At 56.5% G+C, this 17,969-nt stretch overlaps 1 protein-coding gene across 1 annotated transcript; it reads right to left on the bottom strand.

Annotated features, from left to right (window-relative positions):
- Positions 1 to 8,185: 8,185 nt before the first annotated feature.
- PITX1 (paired like homeodomain 1) lies at positions 8,186 to 14,805 on the bottom strand. Its single transcript, XM_045794655.2, has 3 exons — positions 14,288 to 14,805; positions 11,750 to 11,982; positions 8,186 to 9,727 (listed from the first exon to the last, which is right to left on the bottom strand). Exons 1-3 carry the CDS (start codon positions 14,451 to 14,453, stop codon positions 9,185 to 9,187), a joined length of 942 nt encoding a protein of 313 aa, XP_045650611.1. The 5' UTR covers positions 14,454 to 14,805; the 3' UTR covers positions 8,186 to 9,184.
- Positions 14,806 to 17,969: the final 3,164 nt, after the last annotated feature.

Genomic DNA, 17,969 nt, shown 5'->3' with positions numbered 1-17,969 from the left:
ATAGAGAGGTATGTGCATGGAAATGCCAGAGTAAGGGTGGGGATAAGCATCCATCCCAGTGTGTCCTGGAAGGTTCCCAGATAGGCCACAGGCGGGAACAGTTTGGGGAAGCCCTTGCCGGCTCTGCCACAGCCTGGCAAGCGGCAAAGTGGCCGGCTGCTCTGTGGCTGCAGTGTCTTGGAGGGTTTGCCAAGCACTTTCTGTGAAGTCACTGGGACGTTAAGCCCTTGGTTCAATTAAATGGGTTAATATGCTTTGTCTGATTCTGATGAATAATAATAATATAATGTGATAATAGCAATAATGGTGCTATTAGCTGCGGTTATTACACGTGCCTGCACTGTCCCAGGCACGGAGGGGAAGGTGCGGCACGCATTCCCCCACACTCAGGCCTCATTTTCCTCTCATAAAACCCCATTCTTCAAAGCCTCCCCAGCCCAACTCCCTATATCCATTTTCAGGACAAATTACCAACACTTAAAAAAAATTGGTCCATTTTGTGTGAAAGCCAAGTCCAAATTACTGTTACTTTCCCCTTTATGTTTTGAAACTTGAAAATGAGTAGGGGTGGGGAGTTGAAGGGGGGCGCCGGGGATGGAGAGTGTTGGAGAGGAGGGAGAAGGGGGAGGAGGGAAAAAATGTATGAACGAAGGAGAAAAAATAAGCCCTCTTGTTTCAGTAAAAATGTATTTCTGGAATGATGTTTCAGTTTACTCAGGCAGAAAAATTAGAAATGGTGTGCTTATTAAGCAGGCTAAGTAAGCATGACTATTTTTAGTAGTGTAGTAAAACCTTGGTAATTTGGACCTCTTTAATAAAGATTCCGTGATCACGCTGGCTGGCAGGCACACCCTATGTGCATGTGTGTGCATGTGTGTGCGTGTGCGTGTGTGTAGGCAAGGTAGGAGTGCAAAGAGGTTGCTGAGTTGGAACACTGGGAGGGGGCAGGGGGTACATCGAGGGGACACAGGGGAGAGGGAGAGACTCCTTGCCTATGACAGCCGTTTTTAAACTCTGAGCCCTCTTTGCTTAGCAAAAAAAGAGCATCACAAATGACTCTTCTTTCTGAACATTCCTCTTGGCACCTATTAATTTGATATCCATTTAAAGAATGTATTTGAAAACAAAAATTTCACTTCTGTAGAAATCTGACAGTAAAGGTTTACTTGACACTTGTCACACTGGCTTGCCCCTAAATGAGGCTGAATCCTGAAGGTTGACATGTCATCATAGGCAGGTGATGACTGACAGCTTCGGGGTGAGGACAGGGTCCCACGGGCACGCCACTCCCCATCCTGCAGATCACAGGTCTTGGTATATTGAAAGTAATATTTATTGTTTCATGTCACCTTTACAAAAGTAACACATGCTCAGTGCAAAAAGTTGGGAAAGGACAAATGAAAAAAAAAATCCCTTATTTCCCACCACCCCGGGGTAGCTGGTGTTAACACTTTGCGCACATCCAGAAACTTCCCTGTGCATATGTAAGAGCAAAAATGGTACAGCGCTTATATACTGCTTGATAGCCTGTCTTGTTTAGTTTTCTGATAGAGAAGCTCAGTTTAAAAAAAAAAAAAGAGGCAGTGGCAGACCTGTTATTTAATATTATGCTAAATTGATAGAGAAAAATCATCCACACCAGTTGTTCTCCCTTGGCCGCAGAATAGACACTCGGTAGGGGAAGTGTCCTTACTGGGGTCCCACTGCTGCACTGCACGAAGGGATAGAGAATGGGGTGAGGGCCACGGGGCGGAGTCAGCTGTCACAGGGGCTTGCGTGGACTGCCAGTTAAAGAGGGCTGCAGGGAATTGTTCTCTGATAGTTAGCAGACCAACTGTGGCGGTGGGCTCGGCCCCTGAGAGTCCTGGGCACAAGCCCCTGCACGCTTCTCTGGAGAAGGTTGGGGCATAAACACACCTTTTAAAAAAAAGTTGTGGTCAAATACACGTGACATGAAATTTACCGTTTTAACCTTTTAAAAGTAGACAGTTCAGTGGCATTAACCGTATTCACATGGTTGTGCAACCATCACCACCGTCCATCTTCAGAGCATTTCATCACCCCAAAATGAAGCTCTGTACCCATTAACAATGGCTGTCCATCCCCCCACCCCCTGTCGCTGGCAACCACCGTCCTATTTTCTGTCTGCATAAATTTGCCTACTCTAGGTACCTCAGATAAATGGAATCCCCATCGTTGTCCTTTTGTGTCTGGCTTATTTCACTTTAGTATAATGTCTTCAAGGTTCATCTGTGTTGTAGCGGGTGTCAGAATATCCTTCTGTTTTAAGGCTGAATAGTATTCCGTTGTATGCTTGGACCTCAGTTTGTTCATTTATCTGTTGATAGACGGTTGGTTGGCTCCCACGTTTTGGCTTGTGAATAATGCTGCCATGAGCATGGGTATACACGTATCTTTTTGAGTCCTTGCTTTCGTTTCTTTTGGGTAAATACCCAGAAGTGGACTCACTATAGCATATGGTTATTCTATGTCTAATTGTTTTGAGGAACCGCCGTACTGTTTTCCAGAGCAGCTGTACCATTTACGTTCCTACCACCAATGCACAGGGGTTCCAATTTCTCTACATCCTTGCCAACACTTGATACCTTGTTTTATTCCTAATGGATGTGTAGTGGTATCTCGCCACGGTCTTGATTTGCATTTACCTAATGAGTACTGATGCTGAGAATCTTTCCATGTGCTTATTGGCCCTGCATCTATCTTCTTTGGGGAGATGTCCATTCAGATCCTTTGCCCATTTTTGAATTGGGTGGTTTGTTTTTTTTGTTGATTCACTTTTAAAAAAGTATTTATTTATTTGATAGAGAAAGAGAGCATGCACGGGAGGCGGGTCAGGAGGAGAGGGAGAGAGAGAGAATCCCAAGCAGACATCTGGCTGAGCAAGGAGCCTGTTGCAAGGCTTAATGTGGGGTTCCATCTCAGGGCGCCAAGATCATGACCTGAGCCGAAACCAAGAGTCAGATGCTTAACCGACTACGCCACCCAGGCGCCCCTGTTGATTCACCTTTTTTATTTTTATAAAGATTTTATTTATTTATTTGACAGAGAGAGACAGCGAGAGAGGGAACACAAGCAAGGGGAGTGGGAGAGGGAGAAGCAGACTCCCCGCCGAGCAGGGAGCCCGATGCGTGGCTCGATCTCAGGAACCTGGGGTCATGACCTGAGCCGAAGGCAGACGCTTAATGGCTGAGCCACCCAGGCGCCCCTGTTGATCCACCTTTAAAAGCAGGGCCCAGAGCTGCCTGTGCTGAGAGCAAGGAATAAGTGTGTGTGGAGGAAGGAAAGAAACAAGAGAGAGGTGAGAAAGAAGCAGGAAGAGGGAGAAAGGGCCAAGATCTTTTTGTGGAGGGCGGGGTAAGGGAAGGCAGCCCCGGAGTTCTTTTATTCAGCCAGTGCTTACCAAGCACAAATGTGTGCGGACACTTCTCCAAGTGCTGCTGTCTGCACCTGTTCGCCTCGGGGTGCTGCCTCTGTGACAGCAGCCGCCCAGCCCAGTGGCCATTGCACTGCCTCCAGGAGGCTGTGTCCACACTAGTGAGTGCTGTGGGCTCTGCGGTCAGGCTGGGCCCTGAGTCCCTAAAAGCTGGTGCCCTTGGACAGGTTACATGACGTGCCTGAGCCTCAGCTTCCTCATCTATAAAGTGAGACTAGGGAGAGAAATAAATTACATCGGGCGCAGAGCTGGGGCTAGTGCAGAGTGAGATGTGGCTGCATGACGGAGACAGCCGGAGCCCCTTTCCTCCACCCCCCTCCCGATGCAGCTTCCTACACCTTGACCTGCTCCTCTGCAGCGGCTCTCTGCCTGGGGTCACAGCCCCCCGGCCCCCCAGCCTGGTTGGGCTCTGGTGGCTGAGTCTCCCAACTGGGACGCAAGGTCCAGGGTCCTGCGATGGCAACACAGGAGTGTGAAGAGTGGGGTTCCTGTGATAGAAGGGCAAGGGGCTGGGACTATGCCTAGGAGGCCTTCCAGAGGGAGGCAGACTGGAAGTACGCATCTGGGAAATGAGAAGTTTGCAGTACAGAAGGAGACAGGAGTTTGATTTAATGGTTGATATTCCAGGGTTCTGCCTTCACCAGAAAGCTGCTCTGTGCCCTCACCTGCCCACTCCATTCTGCTGCCCTCATCCCGGGCTTCCTCAGTCCCCCTGTCGCCTGTGCCCTCTGTTGCTCTCCCCTCCATAGCCAAGTGAGCTCAGGGAGGCAAATCCTGGGGCCTGGGGCCTGGGGCCTGGGGCCTTTTCTTTCTCTCTCCCAGAGCACACCTGAGCCCAGCTTCTTGATAGGAATCGACATGAGTTATAATTGTTTATCCTTCCGCCACCCCCTGCTGCCCATTACAAATGTCAAGAGAGTGTGTGGTGCAGTGGAGGGGACCATGGACCTGGGTCCCAACTCTGTCCCTCATTCACTGTGGCATCACAGGTGAGCTGTTTCTCTGATCCCCAGTGCCCTCCCCTAGAAGGATAAGGAGCCCCTCCCTCCCCCGAGGAGTGAGAGTTGTAATTGTTACAAGTGCTTCCCAGCGCCTGGCACTCAGTGAGGGCCTTATGTTAGCCATCAGTGAGATGACAGAACACAAAAAGAAGTGGCCAGGCCTCTATTCCATATTGCAATGAATCCTTAGAGGAGAATTCTCGGGTGAGTGCTCCCTCTGCTCCCCCGGCTCATCTCTCAGAGTACCGACTGCCCCTGTGCCTCTCCCCAGGCCCAGTGGACAGCAGGGACTGGGCCCGGTTCCTCTGGGCCTGCCAGACCCTGGTCCTAGAACAGTGGGCTGGGTTCCTGAGGGTCCAAGTCCAGGATGGGTCCACAGGTGGGATGCCGTGGGGAAGGTGGTCAGTGGGACCGTCAGTCATGACTGACATCCATGGCATCCAACAAAGCTGGAGGGAAAACCAAGTAGGGCTCTAAATGACATTTTCAGAAATGACCCGTTGAGAAACTCAGAGAAGCCCTATTAATGTGGAAAGCGGGGAACAGGGCCCACAGGGGGAGAGGCAAGACATGTCACTTTACCAACAACAACACTGCCACCGCCGTCAGTAATAACTCTGTACCAGGCCCACAACTAATGTCTTATGTGTTATTTCCTTTAATCCTTTAAACAACTGGGTGAAGTGATTGTTATTCCCTTTTATGGAAGAGGAAACAGGCTCAGAGACATTGTCTCTTGTCCAAGGCAACTCAGAGGGGGAGCCAGAACTCAAACCCTTGCTCTCAAAGACCAAAGCGAAGCTTCCTCTGGATGCCAGAGCCAAGTAACTGGCCCGGGAGATGGGGAGGTCAGTGGGCACGAGCCATCCTTCTTCTCATTTCCCACACTGGCTCTCTTGGGACTGAGGCCTGCTGCCGTCTGCTGCCTTCTCACAGGGGAGCAGCAGGCTTGGGCGTGTGGTGCTGAAGGACAACACACAGTCACCTCCAGGGCCTGGACTCCCGGGGCAATGCCCCCTCCAAGGCACATCTTCCAGCTGTGACTTCCCTTTCCCTTCTAGATGACTCTGGCAGCCATCCTTAGGGATGCCGCGGCCTGGTGGGAGGCCCGCAGCCTGGCTGGGGCCCTAAAGCTAGGGGAGGTAACTCGGTTCCTCTCAGTGACCGGGGACTCTGGTGGTTGTGCACTTTCCTTTGGTGCCCCATAGTGCCTGCAAACCAGTGCTGGGCGCCCACCACTGGCCCTCCTGTTTCTAATTCATAAGCACTCTGAACCTGCAGCAGCCCTCCGGGGCTTTCGGCACGAAGGACGGACCAAATCTGCCATTCTCTTTCCTGGGGTTAGTCCCGGGTAGCCAGTAGAAATCACCACCTCTTCCAGGGCAGACTCCTCCCCCTCCTCACCATGCTGCCCGTGGTGCCTGGCATGGGGCAGCCCAGGGCAGAAGGCAGAGCTGCCTCAGACTGGGCTGGAATCTATTCCCTCACTCCCTGCTGTGGACCTTGGCCAAGGGACCTGACCTATTTAAGCCTCAGGGCCCTCATCAGGGAAAGGGGATAATGAGAACTCTTCCTCCTAGGGTTGTCGTGCAGGTAAAGGGGCTGAGCCCTGAGGAGTTAGCCCTGGGCCCTGAACGGGCTAAAGAAATGAGAGCGCTGGCCACTCAAGACAGAGACAGAGCCGCCTCTGCGGAGCAGCCTGGCCTGAGCACCCTGTTCAAGGCAGAACTCTCATTTGTTTCTGACTCATAGCACTCGGTTCTTTTTCTTCAAAAGTACTCAGCCCAGTTTGTAATTATACACGTGTTTGTTTACTTGTCCGTGAGAGCAGGGACCGTCTGTTTCCCAGTGCTCAATCCCAAGCGCCAAGGGCAGGAACATAGTAAATGTTGCGTGAATGAATGACACTCCTTCCCCGGGCTTCTTCAGGCAGAGGAGGACTAGGACTTTCTGCCTTTTTTCGGAGGATTGGCCTTTCAGAGCCCCATGTATTCCTCAGCCTTCCTTCAGAGATGATCCCGTAGCTGGTACAGCTGGGAAGGGCTGGGGGCTACTACTCCTCTATCTGTTGCCCAGCACAGCTAGGTCAGGAGAGCTGGGTGGAGCCCACGATGGGGTCTTACACCGACCTTCTTGGCCGTGGTCCTTGATGGATATGGGGTCGTTCTGGGACTGCTGCTGCCCTGCCGCCCGTATCTGCAGCTGTTTGGTCTGTGGCCCCCAAAGCTGCACTGAGTCTCCGCCAGAGCCTCTTGTTGACTGTGTCACCTGAGGCTGGGACTGACTTTCAGGAGAGGCCTCTCTGCCTCCCTTTTCCTCCAGTCCCATCTCCTAGGTCTCTCCTGCCTTCTGCCCTCGACTGAGACCAGGGCCCCCTGGCCTTGGCAGATGTGTGAGCCTGGGGGAGGCACTTTGAGTCCAGATGTGATTGTGTTTACGTTTCCAGAGAGTGAGGGGTTTCCAGAGAGTGAGGGGTGGGAGCTCTGGACTGGAGCCGTTGGGGGAGGGGTGGTCTGGCTCCAGCCCCCTGCCCCAGCCTTCCCTCCCCCCACCTCCCTCCTCTGGCCTGTGTATTTGGCCCTGTCGGAATCCCACACCAAGTCCTACAGCATCAGGCTGGGCCATCCTCCAGGAAGGACCCTTCTTCACTCCTCATCTAAATGTGAGATGATCAGTGGAAAGGTGCTTTGGAATATAAAGACTGTTGACTCCCTGTGACCTTGGCCCAGTTGCAGAGCAGGGTGAAGTCTCGGTTCCATCACCTGTATAATAGGGACAATACTCCTACCCTCAGAGGCGTCGTTGACCTGGTTTGAGAATGTGTGCACAGGGCTCTCCAGCTATTAGCTCGTGATTAAGCCCATGGCTGTGCCCCACTCCCATCTAGGGCTTGCTGGGGTCCGGCTCCAGGCCAGTGCCAATCCCAGTCACAAGGTGATTCTAAAGCAGAATACTAACCCCTTCTTCCTCCCCCGCTGCAGCTGCAAACATTTTGTTTTGCCATTGGAAGTGACTGGCTTAAGGGAAGCTGAATTTTACAGGCAAGTACTTTACAGGCTGGTCTTGTTCAGTAGTTTCCAAAGCCTGGGGAGGGTGGAAGCGTCATCAGCCTCCTTCCAATACGTTGGGGTGGAAGGGAAGTGAGATGGTAATTCTGTGCGATGGCCACTTTCTCCAGGACAGTCTTGCTGGATGCCCTTGAGTGGGATTTCCTCCAGGGGAAAAGCTGAGGGAGGCCCTGGCTAGACACTGGCGGATCCTGCATCCTCAGCCCTTCTGGAACAGCTAGGACAGGGCTCCAAGGTGGGAGTACTGGGCCTACAGAAGAAAAGGCAACCCCAGGACTAAAGGAGCACCCAGGAGCCCTCACCCCAGCTCTCTGGGTAGACAAGGGCCACACAGCACCCTGAGGGCTTGGAAGAGCCTACAGAGTCGGGCAGCTGGGGAAGTGGGGGTGCTAGCTAGAGCGCCAACAACAGCGCCGAAGCTGAGCGGTCCAGCCGGTGAGCACCTGGTGGGCGAGGGGAGGGAGCTCGGAGCTCCGGAATGGGGCCCCCACAGAGTCGGGCTGAGCAGGTCGGGAATGGTGGTGGGAAGAGAGAGCACCTCCCACTCCACCAGGAGGCGGCTGCGGGGCTCCTCTCTCTTTACCCACAGGGCCTATGGTGGCGCCCGTTCCCTTCCTACCCGCCTCCCTCCTCAGTCGAATGAAGCAGTCGGGGCTCGGCAGTGGTTAGCACGCTTGTACTATGGTTTTAATAGACGTACATGGACAAGTCGATATAGACAGATTTATAATTCTATACAGTCAGTCCGACATACACAGGGACGCTGTAAACAGGGGCGCGGGCCGGAGAGCGGGTGTGCAAAGTGGGCGCGGCGCGGGGCGGGGGGAGGGCTGGCCGCGTCCCGAGCTCTCCCGGCTCGACTCTTGCACGGCAGGCGGTTAGGAGGGGGCTCTTCGCCGGGCCAAGGGGGCCACCTCCTAGCCCGGGAGCGGAGAGGAGGGTCTGGGCCTGTGGCGAAGCTGGGGAGGGGCGGGGTGCTCGGAGACGAGCCTACCCCATTCTCCCGCCATGTCCGCACCGCCAGCTGGGGCTCCGTAGCCTTAAAATAGGACTCCGGTGCTCAGGGCTGCCGAGGGTTCTTGGGGCGCGCCGCGGCCGCGTGCGGCTCCACAGCGAGTCCCCGAACCCAGGCTGGGCACCGTCATCCCCGACCCAACGCCCGCTCCAACTCGGATCCGAATCGAGCTAAGGTACGCTCGGCCGGGCCCAGTTTGGAGGGGGCGCCTCGGTTCCTACAGGGCCCGGCCGGCCTGCGCGGGCTCCGCACGTGCAGTTCGCAGGCGCGGCCACTCACTCCGGGTCCAGCGCGGCGGGAACGCGGGCCACGAGGGCGTCCTCTCCCAACCGCCGCGTCCCCTCCGCGCACCGGCCCGCCCGGCCCGAGGGAGCGAGCACACACCACCCGCGCCATCCCGAAGGAAATTGCAACTCATCCGTTTTTTCGCAGCACTTTTCTCCGACGTCTTTTTGTCTCCTTTCGTCTCGTTTGGGAGGGCAGAGTGGGGTCCAGAAAAGCAAACACACAACCAGCCCGGAGGTGGGGAGGTGGGGAGGAGAGGGCTGCGCGGGCGCAGGGGCCGCGGCGTGGCTAGGTCCTCCTCGCCGCCCCCGCCCCGGCGCCCGCCGCGCCGGCCGCGGGCCCGCGGGGCCTGGCTGGGCGGTCAGCTGTTGTACTGGCACGCATTGAGGCCCGAGGCCGGGCCCTGCAGGCCGCCGTAGCCGAACGACGAGTGCTGCTTGGACTTGAGCCGCAGGCTGGCCAGGCTCGAGTTGCACGTGTCCCGGTAGACGCTGTAGGGCGAGGCGGGCGTGCCGTACGGGCAGGCGCCCGGTGACATGGCCGAGTTAAGCGAGGAGCCGGTGAGGTTGTTGATGTTGTTGAGGCCCGAGTTGGGCATGCCGGGCACCGCGCCGGGGCCCATGCTCGACGGCATGGTCATGGAGGAGATGGAGCTGGGTGCCGAGAACATGGATTGCGACGACAGCGGGCTCATGGAGTTGAAGAAGGTGAAGCTCTTGGTGGAGAGCGGCGCTGGCGCCAGACTCTTGGCGGCCCAGTTGTTGTAGGAGTAGCCGGCGGCGTACACGTCCTCGTAGGGCTGCACCAGGCCGCTAAACTGCGGCACGTAGCCGCCCTTGCACAGGTCCAGCTGCTGGTTGCGCTCGCGCTTCCGCCACTTGGCTCGCCGGTTCTTGAACCAGACCTGGGGGAGGGGGCAGGAGAAGGGTCAGGGCTGCCGAGGGCGGGAAGGCCCCTCCACCCCCTCCACCCCCAGCCCTGCACCGCTTCCTTCTCTCCGAATATCGTCTCTTTTCTTCGTTATTTCCGCCCCTGCGGCCGCGCTCCTTAATGGTTCCTTTCCTGTCCCCAGAAAACATTCCGTCTTTCTCCTTTTCTGATCTATATCCACTCCCCCAAGTTCAATCTGATGTCTTCTCTTAATATGGATCGATCCTCTTTTGTTTTAGCAAATATTCGTTTGCTTTTCTTTCTCTCTCAACCAGTCCATCTCCGGCCTTACCCCCTAAAGGGGTCCCCGTCTATCTCCTAAACATTCCATTCTTCTTCTTCTCCCTCTAATACAAAAGGTATTTTTCTTCTCTGAAATATAGGATCTTCTGACTCCCTTCATTCTATTTTTTCATTCCTCAAATAGTCTGTATCCATAGTTAATGGGAATCTTTGATATTCTCATTTCTGCCCCAAATGTTTATTTTCTTTTGGTCCACCCGCTATCTGAACTGCTTTCTTTTCCCTCAGTCCATTTTCTCCGTTATCCCTCATTTTTGATCCTTTTGATTCTTCCCCAAATATTTAGTTTTCTCCGTCTTTCCAAATACCTGATCGTCACTGTTTCTCTTAAATAGTTGATTCCTTATATTTTTCAAATATCTGATCCTTTTGCCCTCCCTTAAATATTTAATTTCTTTCCTGCCACCTAAATATATGCCAAATATGTTTCTCTGCAAATATTTAATTTCCTTTCACTTCTTACTAGTTTCTCTCTAATCTCCCCTCCACTTTCTCCCACAAAATTTAGTTAAGAACCTGTTCTTTCCCAGCTCCTAGTCCTTGCCCATCTTCTCCTATCCTCCTACTGTATGCCTTCTATCCTCCGAAGCCCTCCTCCAGCCCTGGGCTGACTTTCCTGAGCTAGCCTGCCGGACCCCTGCATCTCACTCAGCCTTTTCCAAACCCCGGCACTGACATTGCCTGATTCCACCCCCACATCACCCCTACCACCATAAACCTGGGCAGGATTAGTGAGTTCAGTATTACTGAGTGCTGTCTTCACTCGCGTCCCACTGGGCTGGCCAGCCTGACGGGAGGGGCGAGAGCTTGGGTTATAGCAGGGAGTCAGTCAGTAGGCCAGGTAGCACTTTGGGCTGGCTTGGGACGTCCTGCCAGCATCTGATTAAATATTTGCGTACTCAGAGAAGAAATGATTCTTCTGCTGCTCTGGCAAGAGAACCTCTATGCTCTTGCTTTTACTGTGAACCAGAGGGCGAGGAGAGGGACGGTGCAGTCTGGTCACGGGTCAGAGATCTTATATCTCCAAAGGGACTCAGCCTGAGGGTCACCCTTCCACCAGAGCTGCTCCTCCTTCACCTGACCCCAGCCCTTTGGGAAAGGGCAGCAGGGAAAGGGTCCAGCTACTCACTGGCTGACTGGCTGGAGACCAGTCAGGTGGGGACTATGCTGAGGTTCTGGAGAAGCAGGCTGTGGTTGGGATCCCTGCCCCAGGAGGTTCTGAGCCTCCAAGCCTAGGTACCCTTCAGGCCTCTGCCTGGTGGCCAGGCAGGACCTGTCTTTCCCTTTCGTTTTCGGGGGAAGGCGCCAGCAGCTCCGAGGTCCCCATCGGCGGGAATCCTCTGCGCAGTCTAGGGCGGTAACATCCGAGTGGGCTCTGGGCCCTTCAGTGCAGGGGAAATTTCCCTGGGGCCACAGATCTTGGGGGTGAAGCTGCAGTTGAACCCGAGGGTCAGGTAGGATACAAGGCGGCGACAGCAGCCGAGGGGCACTAACCACCAAAGGGCTTAGCAGCAGCAGGGGAGACACGCGGGCCTAAAGTAGAATCTTCTCCCGTGGAGGGAAGGAGGGCGCAGGTCTGAGTGGTGGGACAGAGACCAAGTCTGAGCGCGGGTCTAAAGCTTTTCCAGGACTGCGGCAGAGGTGACCAGCAGCCCTCCGCGCGGGTCCCCATAGGCGCGCACCCTGCGCTCACCCTCACTCGTGGCTCGGTGAGGTTGGTCCACACAGCAATCTCCTCCCGCATGCTCATGTCGGGGTAGCGGTTCCTCTGGAACGTGGCCTCCAGCTCTTGCAACTGCTGGCTTGTGAAGTGCGTGCGTTGCCGCCGCTGCTTCTTTTTCTTGGCCGGGTCCTCCGCACCACCGCAGCCTGCTCCTCCCGCGCCGCTGTCCTCCGGCCCCTTGACTTCCCCGCTGCGCTCCTTCTCTGAATCGGGCAGGACAGGCCCCAGTCACCTTGGGCTTATGCCCTTTCGCACCCCGACCCGGCTCCACCGAAGCGCCTGCCATCAGCGCGGGCGGCCCTTCCTCCCGCCAGGGGCCCGAGAATTGTCCCCACTGGAAAAAGCCTGCTGGGTGCCTGATCGTCAGTAGTCGCCTTTGGTCGGCCGAGCCCCGAAGAGCCCAGGAACCGGAGGCACAGGCCCAGGTTCCTGGCGGGGCAGAGCTTGCTTTTGCAGCTGGCCTGAGGCTCAAGCCCGACTGCCTAGGTCACCCACAAATGTATGACATTTTGAGGGCTCTTTGGGGTCTAAATCTGGGGTCTCTGCTTTTCTGAACTAGGATCAAATCTTTCCAGCCTACAGGTAGTGGGTCCGTGGAGCAGGAGCCAGGCCATGGCCTGCAGCCCCTTCACTTTCTTCTCCCCAGGGCTGTGTGGGAGCCATACTGGACAGGCACAACACAGCTATGTTCTGGGCCTTTGCTCTAGGCCTCAAGTCCAGAGGCCCAGAAAATCCCTCAGGCGGCAGCCCAGACCGACAGACTCTGTCTAGGTGACCTGGGGCTCTAGCCTCTCACTCTTTCAAGGTGTGCAAAACACAGTCACAGACACATTGAAACAAAAAGAAAAAAATTAAAAACGAAACACAGAAGCCCAGATAAACTCAATTCTATCCTAACACCAAGGAAAGGCTCACAAACTCTTAAAAATAGGCAGGTAGGAACACAGAGCAAATGCATATTAAGAAGCCAGAAACCTCCATGCAAAACACACCCCTAAATAAATAAAGCGCTTGTACGAGTATAAACTGCAAGCAGACACAGGCATTTTATTTCTCTGGGATTAAAAAAAAAACTTAATGTACTGTTGTAGATAGATTTTTTTAACCTCTTCCTAATAATGCTCTTTCCAGAGATAATTTTTAAGTCCCAGGGAAATACAACACTATCGTTAGATAACTTAAATTATCAAAATAACACCGCTGCAAATGGATTTTGAAAAAAAAAAAAAATCCCAGAGAAACGCGCCATTTTGGATTGACTTTTAAAAATCTCCCCAAGAGTAATGTTGCATGTAGATATTTTAAATTCCAGAGAAATATATGCCTAGTGTAATTCTTTCTATATCGAAAATTACAGTTAAAATTTTAAATATATCCTCATAGATTTGGTTTTAAAAAGCAATCTATCGCTGAATATTTCTCTGGGTTTTAAAAGTAAAAACCAACCAAAGGCCACGCTTAAAACTTTTGAAAACAAAAGTACAGTTCAGCGTTGATTGTTTTTCAGCCAAGCAAACAGAACCTCTCAGGGAAAGTCACTTAGGGATGCAAAACAGAAACAAATAGAGATTAAAAACGCGTAGAGAAACACTCAGCGGTGGATTAAGAAATGAACACAGCAGAGGCGCCCACGGGCCGGGGGAGCAGGGAGCTCTGCCGCCGCGCGGAGCTGGGACGGCGAGCGCGGGAGCCAGACGGAGACCCCGGAGGCCGGGACCGGCCAAGGATTAGCGGCGCTACTGCCCGCACCGCCCACCCGCCGGCCCAGCTCGCGGCCAGCCTGGGGAAAAAAGCTTGAGCTCGGACAAAACGGCAGCGCGGAGGCCGACGTGCCCGAGCCGAGTCAGGGCCCTGGCTGGGCGGCCTGGCGGCTCCGGGTCGCGCGGCGCACGTGGGGCCCGGCTCCCTCAATTAGGGGGTCCCGCCCGGAGCCGAGCCGCACCCCTTGGCCCGCTTGCCCTCACTGTCCTCTGCCTTCTTTTGACTTGAGGTTGTCCACCCCCCCCCTTAGTTTGTTTTTCTGACTTTTCCCGTCACCGCTTCTCTTCGATTTCTCCCTCTCAGTCTGTCCCCCACTGCCTGTCGGGGTGTGTGCCCCCATCTCTCTCTGGGCACTTTCTCTCGCCCTCCGGCCCCATTCTTTTCTCGATCTACTCCTCTCCTGCGGTCTGAGCGGCCCCTGCGCACCCAGCTGCGCAAACCGTATTTTTTTCGGTTCTCTTTGCTTCTGAACAAGAGGGGCTGTCAGTCCAACCCTCCCGTTGTAGGTTTGTGCATTGGCCGGTCTCTGGGCGCGTGGGGACCGGGTGCAAGAAAAGCACTGAATTTTATTTTATAAAGCGTGCAAATTTCCGCGTTCACCCTCAGTCCGAGAACGGGAAAAGAAAAGGTCCTGACGCTCCTGGGGCGTAGAGGGAGCCTGACTGCGCGGCGCCGGCTCCAGGCCCTGCTCCCCGCTCCGTGCGCCCGGCTCGGCTCGGTGCGCGCCTCGCGTGGAGCCGCGCTTACCTGGCAGCTCCGTATCCGACGACTCGCTGGCGGAGTTCTCGAGCGGCTCGCGGGGGTCGGCGGCGCGGGCCAGGTGAAAGGCAGGCCCCATGTCGTGCGGCGGCGGCGGCGGCCGGAGTCCCTCCGGCAGCCGCTCCAGGCTCATGCCCCCCTTGAAGGCGTCCATGGAGGCGGGGACCGCGGCGGGCGCTCCAGGGGCCGGGGCTGGGCGCGCCCGGCCGCCCTGGCTGCGACCTGCGGGGACAAGAGCACAGCGCCTAAGCGGCTGCCCCCCAGGGCTGCCCGCGCCCGCAACGACGCCGCGCCCGCCCCATGGACCGCCCGGGGCTGCGGGGCCAGGCGGGCGGCAGCGGCAGCGGTTTCTCGCGACCGGATGCCCGGCTTCGCGCTCCGCGCTGCGCTCCCGCCGCTCGGGCCTCTGCCGCCCGCCCGGCCCCGGCTCCGGCTCCCGATCCGGGGCCGGTTTCTAAGGCTCCGGACGGCGCCGGCAGAGGCTGTCTTAAAGCGACAGCGTGCACCGCCAGGTTCCAGCAGTCCCTGCGCCAGGGGTGGTGGGTGGGGTGGGTCTGGGTGGGAGGGGGCTGGGGAGGGAGGGAGCCAGCGAGCGAGGGAGCGCGGGCGGAATCCAGTCCCGAGCCGCCCGCCCTCCCTTGCCCGTGCCCTCCCCCTCCGCAGCCACCTTCCCGCCGCCTCCCCGCCCCCTCCCCCCCGCGGCCTCGCTGCGCCGCTCCCTCCTTCCCCGTTGACACACCGACTTCTCCCTCGGCCGCACAAAAGAAACGCATCTGGCCTCCAAGTCCCGCGTGGCTCGTGCCCACCTCAAGCCCCAAATGACTTGTTTTGCTCAGAATCAACTCCTGTCTGGGCCGCCTCGAAGTCCCCAGCCCCCGGCGAGAACAGCCCGGGATGAGAGAATGTTCCCTGAGCAGGATCGCACGGAGCGGGCGCCTCCGAGCCAGCGCCAGGGCGGGGGCAGAGCCCGGGGCCCGTTCCGGCAGCTCCCAGCGGCGTCCTCGTCGAGGGGCCGCCGGCCCCTCCTTCCTCGGCCTCTTCTCCCGGGACCTGAGCCCGGCTGAGTGACAGCAGCCTGCGTTCTAATGGGCCCCCGGATGCTGCCTCCTAATTAGCTTGGACCCCGTCCTCCAAGGCTGCTTCTCAGGCCTCCCCCTCTGCACCGCAGTCAATTTTCCGGGATTGGGATAGAACTGATGGCTTCTAATCAGACGAAACGTTTCTGTTGGCTCCAAGCCTCTGGCAGTGCAGCAGGAGACCCCAAAAGCCCCGCCAGGCCCCACAGCCTCTTCTGAAGGGCTCTCCCCCCTTGTTTTGCGCCAGTCCGGCCAAATCAGCCAGGCCCGGGCCTTGGCAGCCAGGGGGTTGGCTTCTGCCCCCTTCAGGGCAGGTTTGCGGAGATCTGGGGCCTCCGCTGTGGCTTCCCCGAGCTGCGAGCTGCGGGCACCTGGCCTCGCTTGCAGGCCAGGTGACTGCAGTTTCCGAGGCCTGGATCGCCAGGCCAGGAAGCCTACCGCCCTTGAGCCTCTCTCTCATACAGTGGTAGCTGAATGGCAGCACCAGTGGGGCCTCCATGGGTGCAGGCACAGACCTTCCCCTCCCCACCCCTAAGAACGATCCCCTTCTGGAGTCCTCCTACTTCAGTGAAGTTTATTGAAGGATTTTGCTGAACAATTGTTAACCCGCCCTGAGACCTCAGAGTCTTGAGCAAATAGAGGGCAGCTAGGGTGATAGGGTGCGACCCTGACCTGTTCCTCTGGCCACAGGTGGACCCCAGGCTGCCCTCTGCCCCTCACCTGCTGACCAACTCCACCAGACAGGAGCAGCGCTGGGCAGGACAGGAGCAACTCCTGGGCAGGAGAAGCACTGCCTTACTCTCCAGGCCCTGTGCCTCACCCCAGGCCCCGGTGAAGCCCCATCTCCTCCTGGGGGTCTCTGCTTAGGACTGCTGTGCAGGCAGTGAGGATCTGGGGTGTTCTGCAGGCACTGCCTTCCAGCCCTCACCCTGGCTCCTCATCAACAGGAGACCCACAGCCTCAGGCTGAGTTCTTAGGGGAGGACTACAGGGGTCAAGAGCGGGTACAGGGTGGAAACACGCCTGCCTCTCAGCCCCTCAGCGTTAGCCTGAGGCCCCCAGCTCTGGGCCCTGGGAGAAAGCACGCTCCTCACGGCCTGGCACACTCTCTCTGGGTGCCTGTGACCCCAGGGGCAGGGTCTGGGTCTGAGGCCAGAGGGAGGATGTACCTCAGGGGTGGGGTTGGGGAGGCTCTGCAACTCCTGCCCTTTGCCCCCAGAGGGAAGTTTCTCTAAGCTGAGCCCCCACAGGATGAAAAGAGTCTCGGGTGTATGTGTGTGGGGGGGGAGGGGGAGGACAGCAGGAGGGGGACCTGGGCCGTATGGTTGCCCAGCATTTGCCCTTAGCCCCATCTTTTACCGCATTTCTTGGCTGAGTTCCTGCAGCAGCAGCTAACTCTTTTCAAGGACAGCGCGTGAGCCAGCCTGCCTGGACACAGCCGGGACTCAGGAGCGTGCACCCACACAGTAGCGCATAGCACCCAGGGGTGCTGCACATACAGACGCACACGCACTCATGACACCCCCCGCGGGTGCTGCGTGTAGTCACACAGGCGGACCCACAGCCAGGCCTCTGGGTCCCAGAACACTGATCAGCACAACATCGGGCCGGTAGGGGACAGGAGGTATGTTCTAAGCCTGCCGGGTGTCAGGCCAAGGTGGGAGGCCCCGTGCCCTCCGGGGTGGTGGCATGGAATAAATGGTGCACCTCTCCGCGTGCTCGCCTTCCACTGTCCACGGGCTGTAAAGAGTCACAAATTCCACGGATGGAGACTGTTCTGTGACTCTGCAGCTCTAGCCGTTCTGAGGGGCTCGCCTCCCTCACTGTTGATGCATTTAATGCGGTTACTGAGCACCTGCTGGGGGCTGCTCCCAAGCCTCTGGCGGTGTTCTAGGCTGTCACAGTAGTCTCTTTATTTGGAAATCTCGATACCTGGTGTATGGACGGAAAGGCCCTCAGACTGCTGCGGATGAAGCTCCATATCCCCAGGGGCTTGGAGCCCTAGAGAGAGGCTGAGACAAGTAGGGACTGCCCAGGGGAGTCTGTTCTATTGGGCCCGGAGCAGGGCTGAATGAGCAGGGGGTGAGGAGGGGTTGACAGGGAGGACACCCTGGCCTGCTAGGCTGGAGAAAGGACGTGGGCACTTTCTCTTCTTCCCCAGCCCCACCCTCTGCTGGGCACTATCCCAGGCAGGGAAGGGACTTTGTGCATACTCGAAGACACACATCACACACGCAGGACAGGACACAGCTCTCTTTCAGGAGTAAAAGCAGGGGTTCGGTGCTCTCCCCACTTTGCTGTCTGACCTTGGGCAAGGCTTGGCCTGCACTGTGCCCCAGTTTCCATGTCTGACATGGGACTCAGCAATTCCTACCTGCTGCTTCAGCTTCCAGCTCATCTGGCCATGGGGACATGAGGAGTGGAGGGAAGGGGGCTTACTGGAGCTGGAACCATGTGCCCTAGTCCCCATCCCTCCAGACCACACAGCACTAGCAACGATTCTATGACTTTCAGGAAATTTGGAGGCTTAGAGTCCTGGCTGGGTTGAGCAAAGGAGCCTAGCTAGCCTTGTGGAATTGGAAGTAGTCACCATAG

The sequence above is a fragment of the Ursus americanus genome, chromosome 5, assembly GCF_024610735.1.
Source record: "Ursus americanus isolate L20-20 chromosome 5, mUrsAme1.1.p, whole genome shotgun sequence".
NCBI classification, from domain to species: Eukaryota; Metazoa; Chordata; class Mammalia; order Carnivora; family Ursidae; genus Ursus; species Ursus americanus.
This window is presented reverse-complemented; position numbering and strand designations above follow the sequence as displayed.